This window comes from Alligator sinensis, unplaced genomic scaffold (genome assembly GCF_000455745.1).
Source record: "Alligator sinensis unplaced genomic scaffold, ASM45574v1 scaffold73_1, whole genome shotgun sequence".
Lineage (NCBI taxonomy): Eukaryota > Metazoa > Chordata > Crocodylia > Alligatoridae > Alligator > Alligator sinensis.
This window is the reverse complement of record NW_005841838.1, coordinates 6,277,318-6,305,118: the sequence shown is the minus strand read 5'-3', so window position 1 is coordinate 6,305,118 and position 27,801 is coordinate 6,277,318. Positions and strand designations below refer to the sequence as shown.

Below are 27,801 nucleotides of genomic sequence, written 5' to 3'. Positions count from 1 at the left end.
ACAACTTGTTCTGGCATGGAGAAGTCACAGGGGTGGCATATGTACAAGTTACACTTCCACTGGGGTTGAAAGAGTGGCCAAAGGTACTGCTGCTCTTCTGTCAGCAGGTGGCCAGAGACATCACACATCCCAGCATGCCTTACACTGGTCAAATTTCTGAAGTTTCCCCTAACTGAGCAAACAGCCCACTGGATGTTCCAACTGTGTGTGGCAACATTTTTGGGGACAAATTTTCATGTGATTCACTATGCAGCTGGTGCCCCTGACCACCTGCCTGTACGTCTACTACATCTGTGCTTCCACCCCTGTTAAGTGCTATGGCTCTGGATATGGTCATCCCCTTGCAGCTACAGGTCAACATATTGTGGCCAGGCAGGTGTGGGAGGAGCTGCAAACTGTGGAGCAGTGATTCTAGGCTAGGGCACTGGTGACACGTAGGAGGTGCACATGGGTGCACGTGCACTCCCTGAGCATGGTGGTGCACCCCTGTGAAAAGGTGCTGCCGGTCACCAGTTATCCCCCTTCCCCCCACCCCCTGCCGTCAACACCACAGGCGGTGTCAGCAGATGGTCCGCGATTGCCACTGGCCGCCACTGGTGGCAGCATTTGCGGGTGGTTGCTGACTACTGGTTAGCCTTCACCACCCTCCTCCCTGCCGCCAACAGCTCCGTGGCTGCCTGCTCATTGCTCACCACCACCATGCTCCCGCTGCCAACAGCGCCATCGCTGCGTGCAGGAGCTTGCTGTGCCCCCCCCCAGCCTCCAGGGGCATGCAGCATTCATGGGCCAGGGAGATGAGCAGTGATTGGTGGGAGTGGATCCTAATGGCTGCTGGGAATGATGAGCTGTAGTGTGCAAACTTCCACATGTTAAAGGGTACCTTCATGAAGATCTGCACTGAGCTTGCCACAAATACAGTGGGAAGCAGTGGCAATGTGGGCATCCTTATGCTTGGAGAAATGTACTGCCAGCACTATATGGAAGCAGCCCTAGACTACCTGTGGTCCGTGGCAAACCATTTTGGCATTGACAAGTTGACAGCTGGAGAGGCAATGCAAGAGGGGTGTCTAACAATGACATCATGGGATAACCATTTAGATGTCCTTTGTGATAATGCAGGACAAACTGTTAATACCTCTTATCCCATGAATCTTTTCGGGGCTTTATCCTATGCCAAGTGAGAAGGCTGTCTGAACACTGCACTTTGTCCCAGGAGAAAACATTTTCTCCCTCAATAAGAGCAATGTCTGTTTGTAGCTATAGTTTATTGGGGTAGGTTTGGTTGGATGTATTCTAAAGGTTGCAAGATTTGTGGTGGTAGACACTAGTTTTTGAATGAAGTCTCCTGATGCATTCAATTTTGCTTGTAATGTACAATAATAAAACCTGGAAGCTGATTTTTTTAACAACTCTCTTTTTTCTTTTCTTAACACAGATGCATCACAGATGAATAATGTGGTACCAACTTCTCCTCTCCTCCCTCAGATGTCACATCCGCATTCATATCCCAACATGGGGCAGATCACAAATCCTTATGAACAACAGCCCCCAGGCAAGGAGCTTAACAAGTATGCTTCCCTAAAGGCAGTTGGTAAGCAAGAAAAATATCGTATGTTCTTCATTTTGTTTAGGATATTTCATACTCCAGTGTCAAGTAACATTCAGCTTCCAAGTAAAAGAAAAACCATGCATTTTGGTCTGCTTAGTTACAGTAGCAGACAATGGCTCAAATTCTATTGGAATTCAACTGGGAATGTATTCTATAAATTAACATGGATATTACTTACCAATTAGGGATTGTGAAATTACATCTAAGTATTGCAGATTTAAACACTCCAAGGACACATATATGCATGTCATATATTCAGTTGGTAAACCTATACTGCATTCAGAAGCCCTGGATTTGCACATGCAGATCAATTACGCTCTGAACAGGTAGTATGCAATTAACCAGAAATATAGTTTTAAAAATTATGCTTTGTACAAAAATGACATGTATGTCTGTGCAACATTAGAGTCTACAATCTAGGTGCTTTCTGTGTGCAACTGAAAAAAAGAATGGCCTTTGTTGTAGAGGTGTACATCAGTACGCTACTGGTGCATGACCTAGTTGTATCATGAGGCCTTATGCTTTTAACCATCTCAGAAGTGCACTTCTCAGATTCCTAATGCAGACTCCCTCATGGCTTTTTGCTGTTAGTGTGACTGATTAATTTTATATTTCTTTCCTTTAAAAAATGAAAAAAAAACAGTTCTTGAAAAAGCAGTTTTGTTGGAGGAGGAACAACGAGGAGTGAAGTTTACAGTGTACCCTTCCATTATGGAAGTTAAATCCTTAGTACATTTTAAGAGCTTTAAAACCCATAGCAGAGCACTTACAGAGCTGACGCTTTTCTCACTTCATAATATCTGTCCTCGTTTAGACAACGACAACGACAACAACAGCAACAACAACAACAATAATAAACTAGGGATTCAGCTCCGTCTTAGCTTTCTACCAAGCTTGTCCAGCATACACATAGTGAAAATAATACCATTTCCCCCTAAATTTAGAACAGCATCATAGATCCTGTTTTCACATAGCTAGCTAGCTATCTCAAACTAACAGTGGAACACCTGAGAATATTCTTACCCTGAATCTATCAGTCACCATGCCAGAAGAATCCCTTTTACACGGGCAAAAATGGCCTGCCCAAAACTTTTTTTTTTTCTTAAATTGTATCTCAAGCCAATTACCGAAATCAGTTCTGAATTCTACTGACTGAGCAGAGCTTAATTGTTCAAGTCTGTGTGATACTACCACTGACAAGTATCCTACCTCCAAGACTTTTCAGCCCGGGTCTTCAGATACTCCCAAATCCATGGCATGCATCCTAGGTACAAGCCCCAAGGCCTTAGAGTTATATGCCCCCTCAAAGGTTCCTCCTCAAATGCAGGGGCATTGGTACACATGGTCATGCTGTAGCACTGGACCTGCAACACACGCATTTGTGTAAACGGCAAAATTAGATTCTACGCCTGCAAAATCCTAAGAATGTGTCATAACAATGTGTCAGCACCGAGAAAATGGTGGCGGTGCACTTCTGAATTAAGACACATCAAAGGTATTTTAGTTCAAAAGTGCACTGCCACCATTTTCTCAGCACTGACGTGCATTTCGCCATTTTTTACACATACATGCGAGACAGTGCTGGGCGCATCAGCTCACGTCAGAGCAGACAAATGTATGTGTATATATGCCCCAGGTTTCCATTTTATTTTTAAACAAGTTTGCTTTAGTTAACACTTTTTAAATCTGAAAGTAGGTCCTTGCATAGCAGGCATAATCAGGAACATTGTTTTCCTTCACAGTTCTGGGTGAATATACCTAGAATGGGAAGAGTAGTTTGACAAATTCATCTGCCTTCAAACCAGTGGTGCCTTGCCATGAGGGAATCATTATGGCTTTGACATAAACCTATCTTTAAATTGCCTGTTTATAAAGTGCCAACCCTTGTAGCTAAACATAATTTAAGTGCAATAAAATGGGAGGTGAAAGATTTAAAAATGAGCTCTACTCTCACATGCACAAGAACCAGTCTTGATTTTTTAAAGTATCAGCTTAGCTTCAGTTATTAGGGACAGGTGATTAAAAAAAATGTATTGCACAAGGTTCTGGGAATGGTTATATTATTCCTGGAAGATATTCCACAGATTAAGTCCCAATGTAACCAATACTAGGAAAGAGAGTCTTTATTCCCATTTACTGGCTGATCCTTGTAGGAGGTTAATGAGTCTGCTGCAATCTCAGGTAGAAGAAATAGGCCCTGATTTTTGAGGTACTTAAGGAACATACCTCCGTAGGCATTAATGACTTCACTTAAAATTTTAGTAACAATGAGGCTTCACACTGTTTTGACAATCAAGGTGAATATGTCATCAGTAAGAGAGATAATGATGAGTATTTTTAAAGTAGAACTAGAGAGTTTCACTATCCAACTACTCTGAAACCTAAAAAAAGAATTTTTGGCCTCAACCCACAAGAATTGAAAACATTACTCTATCACTGATACATTGTATTCTGACAGATACAAAAGAGACTGAATAATATTTGGTAAAAATATCAAATCTCTCATCAACATCAGTAGGCCTTCCACATATCTATGTGGAAGAAATTACAGTCTCTTGTATCTAAATATGATGAAGAATGACATAATTTTTTTAAAAATTGTCATAAGAGCAATTTAATTTGTATTGCCTGCAACAGCGTAAGAGTCAAAAGTAGAAAGGAGTCATTTGCCCTTTCTAGATGGTTAGGTGTTATGGGGGAAAGGGCTCTTTTCATCTATATTTGATTGAAAATTTATTTCTTAAAATATTTAAATTATGAGATTTTAAAACCTTTAGATTAAGAAATCCAGGGCAAAGTACAAAAGCTTCCAAACAGTGAAGTTGTAACTACTGACAAATCAAATTTGAACAACTGTAAGGTTGGTATTGCATCTCCTTTCAACAGCTATGATTTTAACCTTAATCTAAGCAAAACTTCCAAATGTGTAGATACTCACTCCCACTTGGATTATACAATGTTACATTGCTTTTGGCAATCACTTGGAAAAAGCTATCCTTTCATGCAGAGCTATGTGATCTGCTAGCCTGAGATCATGTTAAACAGTTTTCAAATCCAGGTGCAACTCAGGGTATCAGTTGTTACCCAAAGCTGTCTTTTAAGCAAAGATGCCACTGGCGTATACAGAGACTCTGATGCTGTCACACATTTACACCAAAGTCTGCCTTTCATCTGGGTGTAAACAGCCATACTTAAATTATAAAGTTACTTAGATTCTAATCACTTCAGTTCTATCACTTTTATTTTTCCCTTAGTGTTTGCTGACAAGTGGTTTGAGCATTGATCTAATTACCTCTAGCAAAGAGATGTAATTAGAATCACAATAATGAGTGTGGTTCTCCTCTCTGTGCTACATAGAAACTACCCACAGTTGTTTAAGTGTGGCTCATGCCACATGATCTCTTCCATAGAAATTAATTTGTAGTGTTAATATTTCCTCCAAGAAGGACAATCACTCTAATACCAGTATAATAAAGCAAGATTAGTAGTAACCAGGATTATGATATGTAAGTATCACCAATCATCAAACAGTCTTAAGAGTTAAGATGTTTAGAGACAACTGAACACAAGATGTGGTACCAGCTGCAATGTTAAAGTAAGTTCGCGAGGTAAGGCAGCTGCTTTCTTTTATACTAAAGATTTTGTAAGCTTATTTTTAGGGGTCAACCGTTCCATTCTGTTCATATTAAATCTCATGGCTCCTAGTAATTCAGGTCACAAGATGTTGTAGGTTTGGAGACAAGGTCGGTCTTAGGAACATAAGACCTGCTAAAGGGGAACAGTATTACGGTTATTAATTAATTATGTGTTAAAAGTCCATGGAGCACCTGACTCAGCAGAGAGAGAGAGAGAGCAACCAGGGTTGAAAAGGCCAACATTGAAACTATATATTTTATTTATATAGTAAAAGATTTTACATGAACAAATTCAAAGAACATATACAAATGCATGTTTCCTGCCTAAAGTCCTGCAGGTTCAGTGGACGGAAAGCATTTTTCTTCATTTCCTGTTCCTAGTTGCTGTGCAGGTTTTGTATTTGTAGCACCCTGCAGAAATTAGAGGCTAAATTCACCCTTCTCCCACACTTTGTGTTGTCATTTACAGCTGTGTAAAATGCTACTATTACAGGGTGAGAATATTTTATACTTTTTTCACATTTGTAAATGATTATTTAAAGTTTAGGATAATGGTGAATTGCTCCTGTAACAGGGGGCCTTCCCGAGGCCAGTTAGAAGGTGGCCAGCCCACCTGTTTCTGGGCTAACCACCTGCCTCTCTCTCTCTCTCATTGTAACATGGAGCCTTCCCAGGGCCGATTAGAAGTTAGCCTGTCCACCTGTTTCCGGGCTAACTGCCCACCTCTCTCATTGCCATGCTTTGATAGAAAATGATTAAGATATTACCAAGGCAGGAGGCTGGCCATTTTCTGCCCTGATGCCAGAGGGCATTGTCTGCAGCTCTGAAACCTCCCCTACACCGCAGCCCATGCCTCACAGACAGCACCTCAGTTCTTAACATCTCTGGCCCCACACTTGGCTCCTTAACACTCTAGTCTGGACCCCAACTAGACCCCTTCCCATCAGGTGGCCTACTCCACCCTCATTATGGGCTGCTTAGCTCCCTGCACTCTTCCCGCTTTCGGGTATGGCTCCTACGGGACCTTTGGCCACACAGGCCCTGGCCTCACCTCCACGGCCAGTCGGAAACCCAGGCCCTTGGCTCTGGGCATCCCTCACAGTGGGCCCTTGCCCCTTTTTGAACCTTCTGGTCCTGGCCCCAGCATTGACCAGTCAAGGGTGCCTCAAGTCAGGCTTCTGAGCAACCAGCCCACACTCTTTTACATGGGTCCTCCTTCTCAGGCCCTACTACAGGGTTACCCACCCAACTGTGGGAGCTGGGGTTATTAAGGTGCCCCAACCTGCCTTTCACCAGGGTGGTAAGTGGTCTGGCATTTCCTGGGGCCTCCTGTGCTACCAGGAGCCCCACCAGGCCACCCATCCCTGCAGTTTTAGGTCACTCCCAGGACCAGGAGCCTCTTCCATCCCCATAGACCCAGCCCATAAACCTCTAAGCTGTTCCTGAGCCTCAGCTCCATCAGCTGATGTGTCTTTCATGGCTGTTAGCAGCAAACTGCTGCTTCACCCTATATATATCCTGGGTCTCAAAATGGCCACTGTACTCAGGCACCTGGCTGCTGCCTGCTCCAGCCCTTAAAGTGGCTGGCACCAACAGTGCCCCGCCACAGATCTCTACAGTTATTTCCCCCTTTTCCACCAGCTTTACTTACTCTTCCTTTCCAAAGACATACCTCCTGCCTTTACTAGAAGTTTGCAAAGTGCTGGAGGATACAGCTTGCACATCCCTGTAATAGTGCACAAGCACACACATGAACTACTAATATACATGATAAAATAGAAGAGCAGATCGCTGCAGGCAGTGTTCCGTTCTCATTGAATCACATGCTAGACTCCTCTCACTGTCCAGGATGGGCGACAATTTCTGATTGTCACATCCCTTTTGTCTGCTCATATGGACTGGAAAGCAACAATTCTTGTCCTACTCCAGGTTATCTAACTTGGTTTTATCCAATCAGAATGCTAGAATCATTCCCAAAGGTTACTACATAAATAATTTGCTAATGCAAGGTTCTATTAAATTTTCCTCAAGGCAATTGAAAAGTGTTGTGTGTCATCCAACTCTCAATGTTTGGGCACTTTAAATATTTAGTCGCTGTGAAGATATGATCCTGATTTCCTTTGGTCCTTTCCCAGTATTTCATTATTTATTGGGAAAAGTGAAGAAAGTAGTTTTTCTGCATAATTTTTGCATACTTCCCATTCACCAACTTGGTTTTTGTTCCACGTTTAAATAGCCATTGCTCATTTATGCACTCCTGACATGCACAGCTCTTGAAGAGGCTGCAGATAGCGTACTTGAACATATTAACGAAATCTGAGTGCCAGAACATATTAAATACAGAGACACTGTCTCACAAGATTTTTATACACATCACCTAGACATTCAGAAGGCATTAATCCAGCTTGCATTCTAATGCCATGGCCTCCTAAGATGTAAGAGCGTACACGGTACAACTCGTTTGAAAGGTAACTTTCTCTGCCTCTCATATTTGCCTTCCCTATCTCAAAATATTCATTATTTTTATTCAGTGTCATCAAGCTATATCTAATACTTCCCTGATCTTACCAAGTACTACAGAGAGTTGTAGGTGAAACCTGGGAGTACAGAATATTTCTCCAGACAGCCATGCTTTTACTTTTTTTTCCATCCTATTCACACACACCCCATCTCTCCTTTGAGGCACTGACTTGACATGAGTGTAACAAACAGAATAAACAGTTGCTATGCTAATTTTAAGTCTAGTCAAGAAATGTGCAATGATGGAAGAACAACAAAGCCTCAAGTGACACTGGGAGTTGTAATCTCCTGTGAGGTGAAGTCAGATCAAATTGACTGAATTAAATTAAGCTAGAAGGAGAATGCATCTGGAAGCAGGCATAGCACAGTCCAGAGCTTGAGGAATCCCTTTGGGTTTCACAGTTCTTTCTTCCCAAAGGAGAAAGGTAAATAGTGTTCCAGTCTTGCTCACTGCTGCACACCGCACAGCCCCAAAGTGAGGAATCTGTAAATAGGATGCCCTCAAAGAATACACAATATCTTTTGTTTTGCCACTTTTGGCACTGTTCTGCAAGTCTGAAATCTCCCTGACAAAGATAAAGCATATGGCAAAGTTGTCTCTTTAGTTTTGGTTACCCTGTAAATCTAAGAAGATGTGGGAGGTTCAAAGGGAGAAGATATTTTAGAGGTTCATCTGAACAGATCCTCCTTGAACCATCCCCAGTAGGATTTCATAGATTTCATAGATTTCATAGACATTAGGGCTGGAAGGGACCTCGGAAGATGATCGAGTCTAGCCCCCTGCCCAAAGGGCAGGAAGTCAGCTGGGGTCATAGGAGGGCTTGGTAAAATGGGATGATGTCCCCTTATAGATGCAGGGTCTGCAGAGAAGCCATCTTCATTCTGTCTTGAGACAAGGGATGTCATATAAGAATTTTTGCAGCTCTACAAAAGGGGTGAGCAAAGTCTGGCCTGCCTGTGTCCAGGACCAGGCACAGAGTTGGGTTCTTGCAGAGTTGACAGCACAGGGTAGAGCTGGGATAGAGCCACAGTCCAAATTCCCCTGTGATAAGCATGGGTTCCACAGGCAGGGACGTGCCGGCGGCAGATCATGGCTCTGTCCTGACTCTGCCCCCTGCTGTCAGGTCCATGAGATCCTGGCCCTAGCCCCAAACACAGCTCTCCTCCCAGCCACACACCCTGCCAGCACCACTCGGGCCAGTCTCCATGGAAACCCTAGGAGCACAGAGCTGTCAAGGCCCATGCCACTCCTGGGGTCTCCATGGAGACCAGCCTGAGCAGTGCAGGCAGGGGCTGCTGGGAAATGGAGTCTGTAGGATGACCATTCATCCCTAATTGGGTGGGATAGTCCCAAAACGGGAACATCAAGTTTCAGTCCTGGGCTGCATGACTCTGGGATAGCATTTGTCCCAGTTTCACAGTGTTGTTAAGGGATCTGGCTTTTCTGTTCACTGCAGAAACATGTGAGAAACAGTGGGTTCCCCTTGCAGCCTGGCAGAGTTCCAGCCTGCAAGGGGCTGCAGGGAGTGCCACGTGCATGTGTGTACACGCACATGTATGTGGCCAGAAATACAGCCCCAGGCAGTGATGGAAAGCAGCTTCCCCACTGCCTGCAGGTAAGTCCATGGGGGATACAGATTGAGGCCCCCCTGGTGAGGGAGGGAGTGGGGTAGGGTCAGCAGCTGGGGCTGGAGGTGCTGCCCAGCCAGGGCAGTGTGTGGGGCCCAGAACAGGAATGTGTGGCCGCAGGGCCTAGCTGGGGAGTGGGATGGACCCATGGGTGTCTCATCTGTGGGGAGGGCAGTTCCCTGCTACTGTGTGTATGCCCCGCCCAGGGATGGGGGGATAGGGGGTCATGTACCTCCCAGATTTGTGTGCGGGGTCGGGGGGGATGTGGGCTTAAGGCTTCCTGCCCTGCTGTCCTGCACACAAGGTATGCCATGCCTGCCCAGTGGCAACAGCATGGAGTTGTGCCCCCTTCTACTGTCAGGTGGGCAGGGGCAACCTCACCATGTTGGTGTGCCTGGCTTGAGGCTCCTAGGGGCAGGACAGCAGGTTGCGGGAGGGGAGCCCTGATCCCACAGTGGGCAGCCTGCATCCACCTCTGCCCCTCCACGGGTTCTGCTCAGCTCTGCTCCAGCCGTGCTATGGGAGGGATGGGTGGGAATGTGGGCATGTGTCCTGCATTCCAATTTGTCACCCTAGAAGTCTGGACGGATCTGCCATTTTGCCTAAACCTGCTCTATAACCTCCTCTGAAGAAGCTGATACTATTAGGAAAGGACCCATTCTAGTAATTTGCAGGACCTCAATGAAAGCTACAGATGCCATCTATCTGAAGACACTGAAAAATAATGAAAAAATTATATTTCTTCCTTGACAAACTCCTTACCATCCCAGTGCTGCAGGGAGTTGGATCCCCCCTTGTGATACTTCCTTGAGCTGATATTGCATGGATTCTAGGTCATCCGTAGAAGCAAGGAGTGAGTAATATGGGAAGAAAGAGGTGAAAAGGCAGTACCAGAGAAGCATATAGCAGGGAAGAAGATCTGTATGTGACTCCATCAACAATGATATGGCTTCACATTTAGAAACAGTACAAAGTCTTATTTGTGGTGTGCTACCTACCACTACCCACCCTACTGCTAACTGATAAGTATACCCAAGCTTATTTGGAAAGCCTCCAAAAAGTCTAGATTTTTTCATTTCTGACAGCAAAGAAATCTTCAGCTACAACAACCACAAGTGGTTGCCCAAAAATGGATGATGAGACTCAGACATAGGAATAGCTCACTGGATTTAACACCCAAGAAAGTGACAGGGAAGCAGAGACTAATGCATCATTTGTCATATCCAGAGGGTGATTCAGTTAATGATTTCATATATCTAGAGGTATGTTCACTGTCACACACAATGCTAAACTAGGCAATCTGCCTGATTCAAAACTGGGGTCATGTATCTATCTCAACCAAGTGTGACATAAAAGCCTGATAACTTTTTTTAAAAAACCAGGGTGACTGGATTTAGAGCCTTTGGGTGTTCATTTTCAAAGGAAGTATGACAAAGGCTAATCCTTGCTCCCCCACTGGATATAGGAGACATGATTCTAAGCATTTAGGCATTAATACAATAAAAACATTGAATTACAAAATACTTGGGACCACAGGCTCACATTTTAGCAACTGTCCATACAGCCCACCCTTTTCTCAGGCATATAAATGATATCCTTCATGGAGACCTCAAAATCTGAATTCCTGCCTGCTTTGTGCAAACTTTCAGGACTCAACCCAGAACCTAATGAATTCATAAAGAAATCTGCCCCAGTATCTTTATCCAAATTTTTCTATCTCCTAGCATGCAACAGAGTCATTTTCCTCCACAGAGTTGGAGGCATTTTAACTATACTGCAAGAACTAGGTTTTTTTAATGCCTCAGTATCCCAGGTACCAACATATATATTATCAGCTGTTTGGCTAATGTCTTGTTAAATCCCTTAATAGAATTACATTTTATTGCAGAGTGACTGGTGATTTTTTTCATTCTGAGCCTGGGGAATTTTTCAATAAATAATCAGACATCAAAAAAGGTGTTGGTCATGTCACAGAAATATCCATTCTTTGGCAGTTGAACAGAGCTATGAAAAGGCAGCTCCTGAGAGATAAAGTTGGTCTTAGTAGAAAAGGCACCTCAGGCTACAGGAGAAACCGTGAGCAGTACTAGGTATAGGAGAGGAAGCCTTAACACCACAATGAGAAACACTTAAACAGTTTCATCTGTGTTATCTCACCTTTACTTGTTAAATAATATTTCCAGTTTTTGAGTATTCTGCAGGAAGTAACCATAGCTACTGTTAGTACAAAGGCTGATTTTTAAACAGTCACTAAAGTAGTCAAGCAAAGATACAGAAACATATTTATGCCTCAGTTTGACAAAGACAAAATACAGACATGGAAATCCAGGTGTTTGTAAGTTTGAAATGGGCCCAGTATCTATCTTCGTTGGAGATGTTGACCCTCATGACATTTTAAGGAACTCTCAACCTTTTTCTCAGTGTTAGAAAACTAACTTAAGTTTGTAGATCACTTTATTTTCTATTATTAAAAGCCATGTTTCTTTCACTTCCCTTATTTTACAACAGGTCTTTCATTTTTTTTAAAAATGAATAGTTTCCCAGTTAAAAGGAAGCATATATAATGCTTTATGGTTCAAGATATCCCTCTTGTACCGAAACCCTTTCTGTCTCTTTGAAAACTAACATTTTCAAATTCGTATGATATGAGAACATTAAAAATGAGATAAAATGAGTTTCCTCCATGCCTAATTTTCAGGGGAGGCAACATGCCAACCTATAATTGCAGTGTCATAGGTCCAGTTGGGCTAGTGAAGAATATTATCCTGGTAAGTATACCTCCCACATCCAGTTCCTCAAGCTAGAAGAAAATGGACTTGGGCAAATCTATTTCCATCCACTGAGCAGATCAGCAGTGGACTTGGGTAAGCAGCCAGTAAACATAAATGGAAGCGAATCAGTCAAGTCTATTTTCATGGAATTTTAATTATTTACACATAATTTTGCATTAAATTATATACTAAGAAATGAACAGTGTGAAGCCTTAGTGGTTCTTGTATCTACTAAAAAATAACAATGGACCACTACCAAACCCAGTTCTGCTTTAAAAATAGGCAAGGATGGATGCATGGTGTACAAGAGTTTTATGATTTTTGCCAGCAGCGCTAATGTGCAGTAGAATTAGCCCAATGGGCATTAAGTGCCTCATGCAGACGTGCCCAGAAAGAGGTATTCCGTGACCCCAGTGGCATCTAAAATTAAGTATAAATTCAGAAAATGAGAAACAAGAAATCCTAGTTTAAGGAGGAAAATTGGATGGCCTAAGAGCCTGATTCCAAATCCCACACTCAAACCTAGTATATCAGTGCCACTAAATAGTCACATTGACTTCAGAGAAGCTATTTGAAAATCAAGGTACTGTTCAATATGACTAAGTGTATGAGAAGTTGCTCCTAATAAGAATGTAATACTGTCTGCCTTTGAAGTATTTTGATTTAGTGTGCTGTGTTTGCAATGTTTGTGACATGAAACAGAACAAGCATACCAGCGTGTCTTGATTATTTTTTTTAGGAAGTTATGATGGTGACTTTGCTGCGATGACACTTAAGTCACCAAAAGGTACTGTATTCTTTTGCTCTTTTGTTCTAACTAAAACCAAATCCAGTTAAGCTTTAATAATCTTCAGTTTTTTTGCATTGATGCAGACTGACATCAACCATATGATTTTTTCCAACAACACTAATATGAAACAATGAGGCAAATGATGTGAATGAATCCTATATTGTAAATATAAATAGCAGCTGTTATCAGTCTGCCATTTTGGTTCTGCAAAGGATGTTCCAAAAAGAACAAACATATATATGAAAGAAATTTCATAGAGATTACTGGTTTACTTCTACTCATTTATACTTCAACAGTGAAAAGGCTTGGGGTGAAAGAGTGCAGTAACATGGTTCACACTGCACACAAGGAATTTTTTCCCCATTTTTGAGGGGTTGGGACAGTGAAGAAGTAACAGAGCTGAAAAATTGAATTTGCTGAAATATTGGCTGTGTTACTACAACAACTAAAATCTCCACTACAATATCAGCAGCATAAACCAGAGCCTCCCATCAGCATGGTTACACTGAATAAGACTTGTGCTTTTTATAAAGGAAATGTTTACATGACTTTTTAGGATATACAAGCTCCTATCATGAAAAGTGTGTTTGCTCCCACAAGCCACAGAAGAGCCGCCATACTGGGAAAGGCAAACTAGTCTGGGATGATCTCACTTATTTCAGCTGCAGACAGTCCTACATTGTTGGCTCTCTCATTCTATGAATAATGTAGGGCAGGAGAATGATCAAAGTAGTTTTGATTACAGTCCTTGCTAGTTAGTGAGAAGAGGAATTGAGACCTTATGAAGGGAAACACTTGCTTAGGTGAAAAAAATTCTTGCTTTTGATTAAAAGAACTTTCAACCATGGGGCCTAACTGTTTAATCAGGCTGCTCCTTTACAGTTTCTACCCTTTCTGTCAATCACAAATTCTCTTGGTGTTAAAAGTAGTGAATGATTCAGTTCACAGGTTTGGGCGAGTTTTGCTTTGCCACTGGGGTTGGAAGAAGACTCCAGATTTTGCCCAGTTAGAAGTGACAATCATATAAAGTTGGTTTTCTTCCAGCACTGCAAAGCAACCAAGGTTTGGTGTAAAATTTCCCCGAATTTTGTTTGAAATGTATCCCTTCTTTGCCAAAAGTTTTAGGAACTCAGAACTGGCCAAACTACAATTAAATAATAAAAAATGCAGCTGATGTATGGAGGGGGGAAAAGAAAAGAAAGAAAATGAATGCATGTGGTATAGTTTTCCTTGCTATTCCTTAACATTAAAAAAAAAAAAATCAACAGCTGTCTAATGGAATTAATTTATGCTACAGTTAAGGTTTCAAAAAAGGATATGGCTTCAGCTCAGAGCACTGGTGTAGCTGTTAATAAACAGATTAAAGGAAAATTATTCTTGCAAAGGCAAAAATAGCATATAAACCAATACCATTTAGACTAAAAGTCTGAAAGTAAAATTATTTTCTGAGAAGCAGTGATGTACATCTGGAATGACTGAATTACATAACATATGCTCCTAGAACTGAATTGTGGTGTGCAGCTTCTCCAGCTTCTCATAGCGACAAGCATTTTTAACTAACTAGGGCAGGGATGGGCAATTATTTTGGCTGGAGGGCCACTTAAGTTTTGGGGAGCTGTCGAGGACCACAAGGGTAGCCCCACCCTTTCACAGGTACCCTGTCCCCTGGTTGCCATCTTGGGACAGGAAGTCCCAACTTCTGACCTTTGCCACCAGAAGTCCCCTCCCATTGCCCTCAGAAGTACTCCATTTGGGAAACAGGTTTGCCATCTTGGAACTGGAAAAAAAACAAATTTAGATACTAAAAATCAAAGCTCCATAATAACATATTTTAATTTTATTTTTTTTTAAATTGTCCTGATTTGTGTGTGGTTGTGTTGTGTATAAAGAGGTGATTGCATAATAGCTCAAAATGAAGTCTTACTCTTGTATAACTGGAGGTGTGTGGGGGTATGGGTGGGTGGGTATGAGGTTTGTGGGAGACTATGGGTGTGTATGTGCTTGTATGTGGGATGTGGGGGACGGTGTAGGGGTATGTGCGATGTGGGTGGGTATAGGGTATTTGTGGGGGGTTGTGAGGTTGTGTGTGTGGGTGGATGGGTAGGTATGGGTTTGTGGGGGGCTGTGGGGTGTATGGAGGGAGTGGGTAACTGGGGGTGTGTGTGAAGGATGGGGTGGGGTGTGTGTGCATAGCAGTGAATGTGGCTCCCCCTAAATGTGCGCAGGTGTGTATGGGGGGGGTGGGTTGTGCATGGGGGGGTGGAGGTGCATGTGTGGTGGGGTATGTAGCAGTGAGCTGGGCTTCCCCCAGAGGTGCCTGGGTGTGTGCAGTGGTTACATATGGGGAGGGGTGTGGAGTTTGTGGGGAAGGGTGTGGGTGGGTGCAGTGTTTGTGGCATGTGCAATTGTGTGGGAGAAGGTGTGGTTGTGGGTTTTGTGGGGGAGGGTTTGTGGGTATTGTGGGGTTACATGGGAGCCCCCATGCATTCCCCTGAGCTGGTCAGCACCCGCCCTGCCCTGCAACAGTCCAGAGCCTGCATAACCTGTGGTGCCTCCCTGCTACCAACAGCATGCAGCCCCAGCGCTGCCCCACACCCATTCTGGACTCATCCCACATGTGCAGCCTTGATGGCAGCCTGTCCCACACGTGCTCCACACCAACTGCCTGTGGTGCATCCTGCCACCCCCTGGGCTCACACTGGGGCTGAGGTGGCTCCATGGCTGGACTTCTTTTCTATGCAACCCAGGTAGTGGCACCTCCTTCTGGCTGCCACCACTGCTGGCCCTAGCCCCATGGTACTGGTGGGGACCTGCTTGCACACGCCTGCCCCGGTCTGCCCTGCACCTGCTCTGGACTCACCCATGTTGAACAGTAGCAGCTGCCAGGCAGGAACTGTTACTAAGCACAGAGGAAAAGTGGCCCCTCCCCCTCGCTGCTGCTGTGCCCTTCCTGCTGCAGGCACCTGGAACCCATCCTGGGGTGCCCTGCATCTCCGCCACCATCACCACCGCCTCTGGGCTGCCCAGCAGGGCAACAGTAGTAGTGCAGAGCAGACACGGGGCAGTCTGGCACAGACTCCAGCCGGCTGCAGCTTGAAGAGCTCAGCAGCAGTGAGGGGGAGGGGCCGCTTTTCCCCTGTGCTGAGCAACAGTTTCTGCCTGGCCACCACTGTTGCTGCTGCTGCTCAGCCTGGCGAGGCAAGTCCAGAGCAGGTGCAGGGTGGGCTCAGTCAGGGCTGTGCATGGGGATCCCCACTGGTACCACAGTGCTGGGGCCAGTGGCAGCAGGAGCCGGAAGGAGCCAGCACCACCTGGGCTGCCTAGAAAGGCAGTCCAGCTGAAGAGCCATTCCAGGATGCACCACACAGTGGGGCAATGCCTGGGCTAGGCGGGATCAAGGGAACCGCTGCCAGATCCAGCCTGCGGGCCATATTTTGCCCACCTGTGAACTAGGGCATTAAAATTCATTTTCTTACAAGCATATACAATAGACATCCTGAAACACACACACACACACACTGAAATGATATGTGAATAAGTGAACATTTAAGTTGAAATGTTAGCACTTATGGGTATTTTAGTACTGTTGTTAGGAAAACTGTATGAGTACACTGTATGTGACAGAATAAAGGAAAGAATAAAATTTGTCATCATGAGCAAAGAGCATTTACAATCCAGAGAGTTATTCATTAATTATTCATTCACATTTTGGTGGAAACCAAAAATATTTAGTCACTGAAAGTTCTAAAACAATGTGCAGTTCTTCCCATCTAAACCACAGGAGATCATAATAAAAGTTTTCACCTGAAAAATTTGTTTCTGTTTAAAGGATGTTTAACGACATTTGTTACAGTCATTTTTTTCTTTATGCACTGCTGAAGGACTAAAAAATTGCCAAATAAAAATGTAATCCAATCTAGACTATTGATGGAGGAAAAGAACAAGCAAGCACTTTTTGATAGACACTTGGAGATCCCTTATATGTTAACCTTTTTGGTGTTGGAGAGCATTCATACAAACCAAACCTCATTCCCTATAATACGCTTATTGTACAATACGTTTGGTACTGATTGGGTGTGTCCAATTGCAATGCCTCGTACCACACCATCTGGTGCCTCTTTGCTGCAAGGGCATGCTGCCCTAGCGTGTGCTGGGGTGGTTCTTATTTCTGTGGGTTTTTTGGCCCCTGGATATCAAGGGGTAAAAAGAAAATGTTGAGAAAAAAAACCACTGCAGCGCATGCTTGGACAGTGCGTGTGAAAAGCAGAGCCGGGCCACCCGGACCTGTGCTGTGGCTGCCAGCCAGGCTCTGCACAGCAGAATTGCCATGGCTGCAGCCCTGGGAGGCCCCCAAGACCCCAGGTAAGGCATCTGGGGCTAACCCAGTGCTGGCCCCAGCCTCCCCTACCCCACCTGGGGCAACTTGCTGCATGCCAAAGCGCATGTGGCACAGGTGTTCCCCAGGACAAGTAGCTGTGGTGCAAGGTGCACTGCTGTTATTTTTCCCCAGGGAACCGAATGTCCATGCACATCTGGACACATCCACTTAAGTCATCAAGAATTGATTAAGTGCACAGCAGCAGGACAGGGTAACTAGTTTGTATTTCCAAAGCAATTTTGTTGCTATATGCACACATGTGCAGGGAGAGTTTCTGGAAAACTCTCTGAGGAAATAGTTGAAATTGTATTAAATAAACATGTTCTAATAAATTTAGCTATTTTTAGTGACATTTATCATGTCTTAGTAGATAATGTACTTTTCCACTGCAAACACTTAGAAACTATAAGTGCTAAGTTATTGCGAAAGAAGGGTTAAAACTCATAAAGAGGGAAAGATCATGATGAAACAAATGTATGATTACAGTGCACCTACTGACAGGGGTTTTAAAAAGAGTCTCAGGGATTTGTATGTTTAACTGCCTTATGCTCCTTTGAATTTGTTGTGTGCTTAGAACCACAAACTGGAAATCTTTTTTATTCTTTTCTCATATTTATCACTTATCATGTGACTGCAAGTGACAAACCCTGTCTGCTTAAGTTCAGAATTTCACAATTAAAATGGCACAGAGCTGTGCTCAGCTTGCTGCATTGCTGTTCACCAGTATGCAGTTCATTTCAGAACCTCTCACAAAAGCCACTTTTTATTAGTTTAACAAAATGCAGCATCACTTGTTACCAGGCAACCAGTGTCTATTGATTTTGACACATCTGTATTAAATGCATTAGCTTTCTAACACTGGTTAGGCCTAACATACATTTATAATTCATTGGTCTCAAAACAGCATATGCCATATGTGCAAGTACATTTTGACTGATAGTAAGGATACCATTATTCCAATACTTTGTAAAATAAAACTGTAAAATCTGTCATTTAAAATTATATTAATAAATGCAGCCAGGTATATGACGGATCTGGACAGGTTACAGAGGTAAGCGATGAGAACAGGATGGGTTTCAATACAGACAAGTGCAAGGTGCTGCACCTGGGGAGGAAGAACCAGCAGCATACCTACAGGCTGGGGAACTCCCTTCTTGTCAGCGCAGAGGCAGAAAAGGATCTTGGAGTCACTATTGATTCCAAGATGAACATGGGCTGCCAATGTGGGGACGTGGTCAGGAAGGCTAACCGCACTTTGTCATGCATCCATAGATGCATCACGAGCAGGTCCAAGGAGGTGATCCTCCCCCTCTGTGCGACATTGCTCAGGCCGCAGTTGGAGTACTGTGTCTAGTTCTTTGTGCCACACTTCAGGAGGGATGTGGACAGCATTGAGAGGGTCCAGAGGAGGGCCACCCGCATGATCAGGGGGCAGCAGGGCAGGCCCTACGAGGAGAGGCTGAAGGACCTGAACCTGTTCAGCCTACACAAGAGAAGGCTGAGAGGGGATCTGGTGGCCATCTATAAACTGGCCAAGGGAGACCAGCAGGCAATGGGAGTCCCTGTTCCCCCAAGCACTACCGGGAGTAACAAGGAATAACAGCCATAAATTGATTGAGAGTAGATTCAGGCTAGATATCAGGAGGCACTACTTCACTGTCAGGGCGGCTAGGAGCTGGAACCAACTTCCAAGGGAAGTGGTGCTCGCTTCTACCCTGGGGGTCTTCAAAAGGAGGCTAGATAGATAGACACCTAGTTGGGGTCATTTAACCCCAGCATTCTTTCCTGCCCATGGCAGGGGGTCGGACTTGATGATCTGCTTAGGTCCCTTCCAACCCTACCAGCTATGAAACTATGAGATATTTTGAAATGTCTTGAGATTGAATAATTCTCTTGCTTACAAAGTAATTAAGTGATTGCAAAAGAATCATTAAAAAAACAAAATGACAACAGAAATAGTCAGCCTGCTCCGGCTCTTTGGCACATGATCAGAAGGGGAACACTTCTGCTACTGGAGGTATGGATAGTGTCAAGTTCCTCTGAAATGTTACCAAGTAAGCAAGGTGCCATGAAAGATTTCATGTTTGACATTTGGAACCTGAAGAGTTAATCAAATTTTGTCTGAGAATTCCCAGTCAAGCAGCAGACTTCACTGTCTACAGGGGATAAAAAGAACATGACTGAGAGGGGTGGGGCTGGTTACCAAGTTTGATTACATATTGTAAAACATTCCTAATGTATTTCCAGACCAGAAATATTCTCTGGACTCTTAAACATTTCAAAAGCTGTCATAAAGTAATCAATAGAACAGAAGTAGTACTTCATCATACATATTTATGTTTTATAATTCTCTTTGCATGAAAGTAGGATTTTAGTATCTTCTGCAATACATGAAAGTATTTTATTAGAAAACAGAATGTAGTCATGTGTCGTGGAGGTGGACAAGCTCCTTTCAAACAAAGTCTGTAGAAGAGAAAGATGATACAATATATCTTTTCATGCTTGGTCTCGCTCCAAATCAGAAGAAGAAATGAGTAAATGGATAAAGTAGAAAAGTGTGCTAGAAGAGGAATAACATGGAGCCACAAAAGTAGGCTTCCCAATGAGAATCAATTACGTCCAATTCTGAGCATTATGTATTTAATTTGCTTACCAAATTCCCTATCACTAGTAATGTTTGCAAGAAAATAAATGTCCTAATAAGTTATCTTTCTTTGCAGGCCTTTTGAAATAAAAGTGGTAGAGACACTGGAGAGAAGTCACTGATAAATAGTTTGGAGAGAAATCAATGATTTGCCATCGATAGGCTTAATTTTATCTTCTAGTCAAGGGCTATGTGGTATAAGAACAGAGATGAAAGGTGGTAACACCAGCTTTAGATCACCTTTGTACTTTCCCTGTTGTTGGCTCAGCTCAATAGTTGCAATGATGCCTGCAAGAAACCATGCCAGAAATCAGAATGGCTAGTGTGAAAGGATGTCATAGGCACATCCCTTCCAACTGGCAACACAGGATTGTAAAAATGTATCATATCATCTCTATGGACATTGCATGAAAGGAGCTTATCTGACATGAGACTACATTCTGTTTTCTAGGTGCCAGGCAATTACAAAGGTGGGCCAACACAGAGCTGTTATACTGGCTTTGCACTGCCTAGGAAGCCCCTTAATTCCTTTATTATTAGATCTATCTGATAGAAAAGATAGCTGAGACCTATTTCAGTATACTCTTTTAAAATGATCATAAAGGGCCAAGTTCATCTCTGAGAACTCCACTAAACTCAGGGGAGCTGAACTAAACTTTAGTTTGGTTCTCTTTGATCGCTCCCTCCACCTCAGGAAAAATTAAGTTATTCCTTTGCAGAACTAATTCTGAATTGTTTTTCAGATGAACTCTCATAAAAAGCTTTAAATGAAATTGGCTCAAGTGGCTTGGAAGCCTCTCAGCCCATTATCTTGGACTTTGGATGAGAAAAGCAAATACAGTAATAGTCACAATGTCTCAGACTAGATCAACACTGCCAAGAGCAGGATTTGAGTATATCTTTAGGGGAGGATTTTAGTATCTTCTTCAACCCAGAAATCATAAACATTCATCATTTGCGCTCTCTTATGAAAACCTTCCTAATTCTGTACAGGCTATAATTCAGCAAAAAGCAGTTAGTGTACAATGTTTGTTTTTAATTACACAAAACCCAATCACTTGATGCCCATCCCTCCCATTTGCTTATTTTCTCCCCATCTGTTAGATCTCTAATCATACTTGTAGAGTGCAAGTTCTCTGGACCTGGAATTGATTATTTATGAAATGCCTCATGCTGATCACCTGTACAGTGCACAGGGGTTATGGATCACCATTCCCTGTCTGGGAACTCTCCATAAGCACTGTGTAGGAGGACTAGGTGCATAGCTCAAGGTTTTAGATTTTATATTTCAGGGCACAAAACCTAGATAAATTTTACATCTATATCCTTTTCTGATTCTAGCTATATACTTTTGTTAAGGAGTACAGGTGAGCTATCTGTAAAAGTAATAGTGATAACTAAAAGTGACAGTTCTACTCTAAGGTGGATACAGAAGTATCTTAATCATTGTGCTCAAAGAGTAGTCATTAATGACTCACTGTACAGCTGGGGTGTCTAACTGACCCCACCTAGATCTGGTACTGTGAAATATCTTTGTTAATTACTTGAAGGATAGGATCAAGTGCATACTTAATACATTTGCAGATGACACCAAGCTATGTGGCGTAACAGACACTTTGGAGTATAGGATTAGGATTGAAAATGACCTTGATAAACTGGAACAATGGTCCAAGACTAATCAAATGAAATTCAGTAAGTACAAATACAAAGTCATGCCCTTAGGACAGAAAAAAACAAAAACAAAAACCCCAAACGTAAAAATACAAATTGGAGAATGACTGGCTCAGCTACAGTGGGCACATCTCCACATGCAATTAATGCAGCTGGAGTTTATTGCTCCTAGGCACCATGTTTGAACATGTGTCTGGGACTGCAGCACATTGAGCTGGGTTGGAGCAGCCCCAGGCAGGCAGGCTGACTCCCAGAGCCCTCTGTCAACTGGGCCTGCTCCAACCCAGCTCAACGTGCTGTACAAGGGTGCTTCAGTGCAGGGCTAGCTAGCAGGCAGCCCCTGTACTAAAGGACCCTCATGCCCCAGTCAGCCCCATCAGTGTCTATACCTGCATTGTGGTGGAACTAAACAGATAGCTCTGCAGTAAACTTCTCGTGTAGATGTGCCCAGTAGTGCAGAATTGGAAAGAGCATGACAAAAAGGAACACAAATGATTAGAGGTCTAAGAAATCTGGCAGACAAGAAAGGTTGGAAAAGTTAGATTATTTAGCCTAGGGAGAAAAGAGTGAAAGAGCCTTTGTTAAAGCCTTCAAGTACATGAAGGGAGTTTATAAAGACAATAGTAATACATTATTCTCTCTGGCCACAGAGGACAAGTAATGGTCTCAAACTGCAACAAGAGAAATTTAAGTTTGATATTAAAAAGAATATTTTAACCAAGGGGGTGGTTAAACACTAGAATAGATAAACAAGAAAGTTGTATAGTCCTCTTCTCTGGAAGTTTTAAAAAGCAGGTTAGACAAATTTTTAGCTGGACTGGGTTAGCCATCCAGGATCCTGCCTTGAGGCTAGCTAGTCCAGCCCCCTGCTAAGGTTCCAGCCCTGCGCTTTTCTATGATTCTATGGTTCTACTTAAGGTTTTAAAAGATTCCAATTAAAACCCACTGAGCTCCTAAACACTTTTTTTCTGTTTGGAAAATGAGGCTTTTGGATGAAAACTCACCATATTTCAACATATTTTTTTTTCAAGCCAAAAGCTATAATATCCTGTAGCTAAATTTGTGCATATGTTAGTCTAACTTAATGAATACAACCTTATAAGAATATTATTGAAACTGTGAAAACTGGTTTAACTGTCAGTACTGAAGGAGGGGATAGGAAAGGATTATTTTCCAAACTGAAGTCCATATTTTAGTATTATTCATTTGGCTGTTTTAAAATTCTAAAGCTTTGCTCCCTCCACATATGTGACAGTGATACCTTCAAATCCCATTTTACTGATTTGTATACAGATGATAAATTCAAAACGCACTTCCATAGGATCTTTCACTCAACAGCTCGACAGGCTGCAAATAGCAATTAATCCTCATAATAGCTCTGTGTTAACCAGAAAAACCGACACATGGGGCAGTTAAGTAACTTACACAAGGTTCTACAGCAAGTCACTGGCCAGTCAGGAATAAATCTCAGATCTCTAGGCTTAAGGTTGCACAAAACACTTATATAGATAGGTTAGAATTAAAAATGAATTTACCAAGGTATACATTACCAGCAGTTTTCCAAGGTGACTGATATAGGCATACATATACTGGTTTCATGCTTTATTTTGCCACTTGATATTAAATTAACCTCCCCCTCCTTACCACACATAAAGAAAGCGAGGGTTTAAAAACTCAGAGCACTGAATATGTTTCTGCTGTAGATTGTCATCAGGTTATTCACCAGTTAGGGGTAGCACCCTGTTGTTGTCACAATTTTATTGAAGTAGTTCCCATTCTCACTCTTGTTCCCTAGCAATCACACATTTTGGGGTAGAGGGAAATGCACAGAAATATTGATTACATCAAGACTTTCCAAAGGTTGTTTATTTAACACTGTGTGTGTGTGTGTGTGTGTGTGTGTGTGTGTGTGTGTGTGGTGGGGGTTGCTCTCCGTTTACTGAGGCAGGCTTCTTTGTGTTTTTATTGTGATTTTTTTAAAGAAGTCTTTATTAAATGGGTGGAAAATTGGATTTACGAAACTAGCTTTGAATGTCAATGTCTTCCACAGAGCAATCAAATATGTTGCTGACATGTCACAGTTATACACAGCATTAACATCTGAAAATGGGATTTTGAAGGATGCAATAATGGTTCTGTATCCATAATAGATTCACCCCAAGGTGCACTCATGCATCTATTGTATGTAGGTGGTTTTTAAGCTGATTTACATGTACAAAAACGTCAACTTAGAAAAGAAGAATTCCACCATAATTTGCTGTGATTTGTGCAAAGGCAATGATAGGTGGGGGGAAAAGTGTTAACCATTTAAACTGCTACATCTGATGTCCTCAACCATATGAAACAGAGTAGTGTTCAACTCTTCCACAGTAAAATTAACAGGTGAATAATACTGCACAGGTTAAACCTCTTGAGGCTTTCAGGAAAGGAAACTGAAGTGTTAAAGTATAAAGCAAATGGTACAGTCTCCAAAACCTATAGAGGCCAAACATACAAATGAAAGGAAATTCCAACCCTGTGGATCCCAAACTAGTTGATGTTCACTAGCATATAAAATCATAGGAAAGCTGGGTTGAAAAACCTTAGGGCTAAGTACAGATAATCAAAAAGACCAAGGCTGAATTGATTCAATCTTTGCAGGTTAGTCTAAGCTGAGTCAACTGAACTGATAAGCAAGTGAACAGACATTCACTTCTGATTCTGGAAATGCAGCTACATGCCTGCAGTGCCTCAGGCTAGTAGCCAGGGGGTGCTAGAGCACACCTCCCTGCTCAGCTGGAGCAGACAGCTTGGGCCGAGGCTAGCCTGACCACTCTGCAAGGGGGGCAGGGGGGGAAGAGAAAGGGTTTGCAGCAGAAGTGTAAAGCATCCTGGGATGTTGGGGGACTGAGTTAACTTGAATCTGGAGGGGCTCTGGGACAAAAGTTCAATAAACTGATTTAACCTAAATCTGTTAAGTCTACATCCGTGCAGGCTTATCTTAAATTGGTTACAGAGATTTTGAAAGCCGTTTATGTGCTCTGAACTTCTGTTATGTTACAGATTTGAACTGGTTTCTGATCACTTATACAGGTTTATATATAATTTCTGTCCCTAGCCTAGAGGTCCTCTGGTCCAACCTGTTGCTCTAAGCAGGATCATTTCTATCAAAACAACTACCAGGCACAATGCCTGAAACATCAAAAAACACCCATTCCTTTGTCACAGATAAAACAGGGGGACAAGAACATTGTCAATCTGCCACCACAAGGACAGGAGTAGTTTGCATAAACCTATGGTGGCACATTAACATCCAACCATTGCACAAGAAACCACTGCAGCATAAAAGAGATGAATCAAACAAAAAGCGATAGGAAAAGTGCATCTGCTAGATGACATCCCTGCCCAATGAAATCATATTCACAAAGTAATACCCTGATGTGCCTTCCACAAGCTTGGCAGAGTAGAAAACCATGCTGTTCTGGCACTTTTATCTCTTTCCTTTCCCTTCCCTTCATTGGTTACAATTTCTTTAGACATTTTTCTTCTGCCTAAAAAGAAAGAGCAATAGGCAATTGTACTAAAAAAGATAATGGAAGCTTAAAGACCACACATCAACCAAATTCTGTTAAGCATTCTAATTAAAATCTATCATCCAATGAGCCCATTCATGTACTGGAATAATTTTCATGAATTTTTCAAACTACCTAGAGGATTCAAATAAATGGTTATTACCATAATGTGTATGATGGCTGCAAAAAAACCCTTGATCACAAGAGTTTCCTTTAAAAGGACCTATAAGCATTACTTAATGAAAGAATATTTTGTATTTTTCTAAAATGTTGACATATTTTACATTTGTTAAAAACAATATAGCTTTATCAGATAGTGAAGACAATTGATGGAAATGTGATTCTCTTGACACAGTGGAAATGCACATGAAGGATTTTTAATTTTATATCATTCCTGTAGGGTTTGAACTCAATACCTTTCGTAACGTATACATGATGCTTATTACGCATATTAGGTTAGAGAGTGTACAATTAACAGCCATGGGAACTTGTGGCTGTTAAATGAATTTACCTGCTGTTATAGAATTATATATAGTTACAAAGTAAACATATAATAGATAGGACAGACTTTAAAAGAAAATGCACTTTCTTAGCTCATGTCAAGATTTTGCCTAATGTGTAGATGTATCACATAATCCTTCCATAACTGCTTTCCCTCTCTGTAAAACTGATTCAGTAGTACCTGCACTAGTGGGGTAAATTTAATGAACCTTGGATTTAATTTGCAAATCTAAGTATAACTTGTTAAAACACTTATAATTTTAGGGAATTTTACAATTTAGAAATGTGGCACTCTCTCAAATCAGGACAACCTCAAACTCTGAAAGTGTTTTGTAAAACAAATTACTCTACATTTTTTTCTTCTTGTGTTTATTGAAATGTTTCATTTCAAATTAGACATTTTAATCTTACTGAAACATGTTGATAATTTATTTTGAAAATGTCAGTAATAATCAATAAAATCAAAAACTAAATGGTTTTTGTTGAATCAGTATTTTCTGACACAAAATTGTTCTGTCAAAAAAAAAAGACCATTTGTTCTTTATAACTTCTCCTTTATAGCTAATCAAAACTATCTCAGATAAATGCCTTTGGGGATCATTTCTTCTGTATTTTGCCTTAGCATGAAAGTGACTATTTCTGGAAAGTTTGTCCAAATAGTGGTTTAGCTGGTGTTCAGAAATGTGGGAGGGCTAAGGTAGAAAGAAGAGGGAAATACCACACACTCTGCCTACATATGCAGACAATCCTAGTTAAGAAATGCTATCAACACTGATCACGTTGATAATGATAATGACTTTTAAAATTTTGTATTTAAAAAAAAAAATCAGTATTTTTTTAACACAGTAGAGAGGAATAAAATGAAAACAATATTGCTTCCTTCAAATCATTCTAGAAAGCTTCCAAATGGGTTAACTATACAACAGAATGGATTGAGAGATGGGACTAAGGACTTAGGTTTTCAAGACCTGTAGGAAGAGACTGATAGCTACATGGGCAGTAGGGCTGTGTGAAGCTTTAGGTGCTGATTAGATTAGGAGGAGATTCGGCCCATTTTGGTGGCCAAATCTCCAAATCAAATCAGGGGACCAATTAAAAGGTCTGAACTGATTCGAAGCTCTCCAAATCAAAAAAAGATTCAGAGAGCTTCAGTGATTCGGGCAGTCCCCACTAGCTGCAGCAGGAAACTGGACCCTGACTTCATGCTGGTAAGTAGAGGGCAGGGGATGGGGCCACGGGGGGGACTTCTGCCAGGCCCTATCCCATGCCTGTTCCCCCAGTCCCTCTGAGCACCCCCTGACCCTTGCCCATTCTCCCAGTCCCACTTACGGCTGCCCTGCCCAGCCCCAACTCCCAGTTGTTTTATAAAAAAGCTTGCACTCACTGGGTGCTGCTGGGGGGGGTGCATCCCCATTGCCCCACACTGCCCTACACTGCATGGAGGGCTCTGCCATGAGCCCCCGACCCCCGCTAACCCTCGCAGCCCCCCTCATGGTTGCTTCACCCGCCCCAGCCCTTTAAAAAAAAACCACACTCACCAGCTGCTGCAGCAGCCTCGGAGCTTCTGGGGGCACATGGCAGAGCCCCCCACACTGCGTGGGGCAGTGAGAGGGCAGTGCAGATTGCCCTGCCTGCTGGGCAGGAGCCAGTGAGTCCAGGATTGTTTTGTTTTTCATTTTCAAAGGGCTGGGAGCTGGGGCAGATGGCGCAGACATGGGGGGGGGGCGGCGAGAGACTGGGTAGGGATCAGGGTGCTCATGGCAGAACCCCCCACATGGCATGGGGCAGTGGGGGACAGCAGGGATTGACCCCCGCTGGGCAGGAGCCAGTGAGTGCAGGCTTTTTGTTTCCAAAGATCTGGGTGCTGGGGCGGGTGGGGCAGCCATTAAGAGCAGGCAGGGGATGGGGTCTGTGTGATTTGGAGATTCAGCAGCCAAATCTCTGAATCAGATTTGTCTGAATCGATTCAGGACAGTGATGCGAATCACCAAATCGAATCACTGTCTCCCAAGTCATAATGTTATAGTTTCATAGTAGCTAGGTTCAGGAGGGACCTGAACAGATCATTTAGCCTGACCCCCTGCCACAGGCAGGAATGAATG

The 27,801-nt window shown here is 42.7% G+C and overlaps 1 protein-coding gene across 1 annotated transcript in view; it reads left to right on the top strand.

Moving 5' to 3' along the window:
• The window catches only part of SHISA9 (shisa family member 9), a 341,337-nt gene that overhangs the window by 306,378 nt on the left and 7,158 nt on the right, over positions 1-27,801 (top strand). The window contains exons 3-4 of the mRNA XM_025203447.1: positions 1,436-1,591; positions 12,904-12,951. Of these exons, the coding sequence (XP_025059232.1) occupies positions 1,436-1,591; positions 12,904-12,951 (204 nt within the window). The remainder of the gene's footprint in view (positions 1-1,435; positions 1,592-12,903; positions 12,952-27,801) is intronic.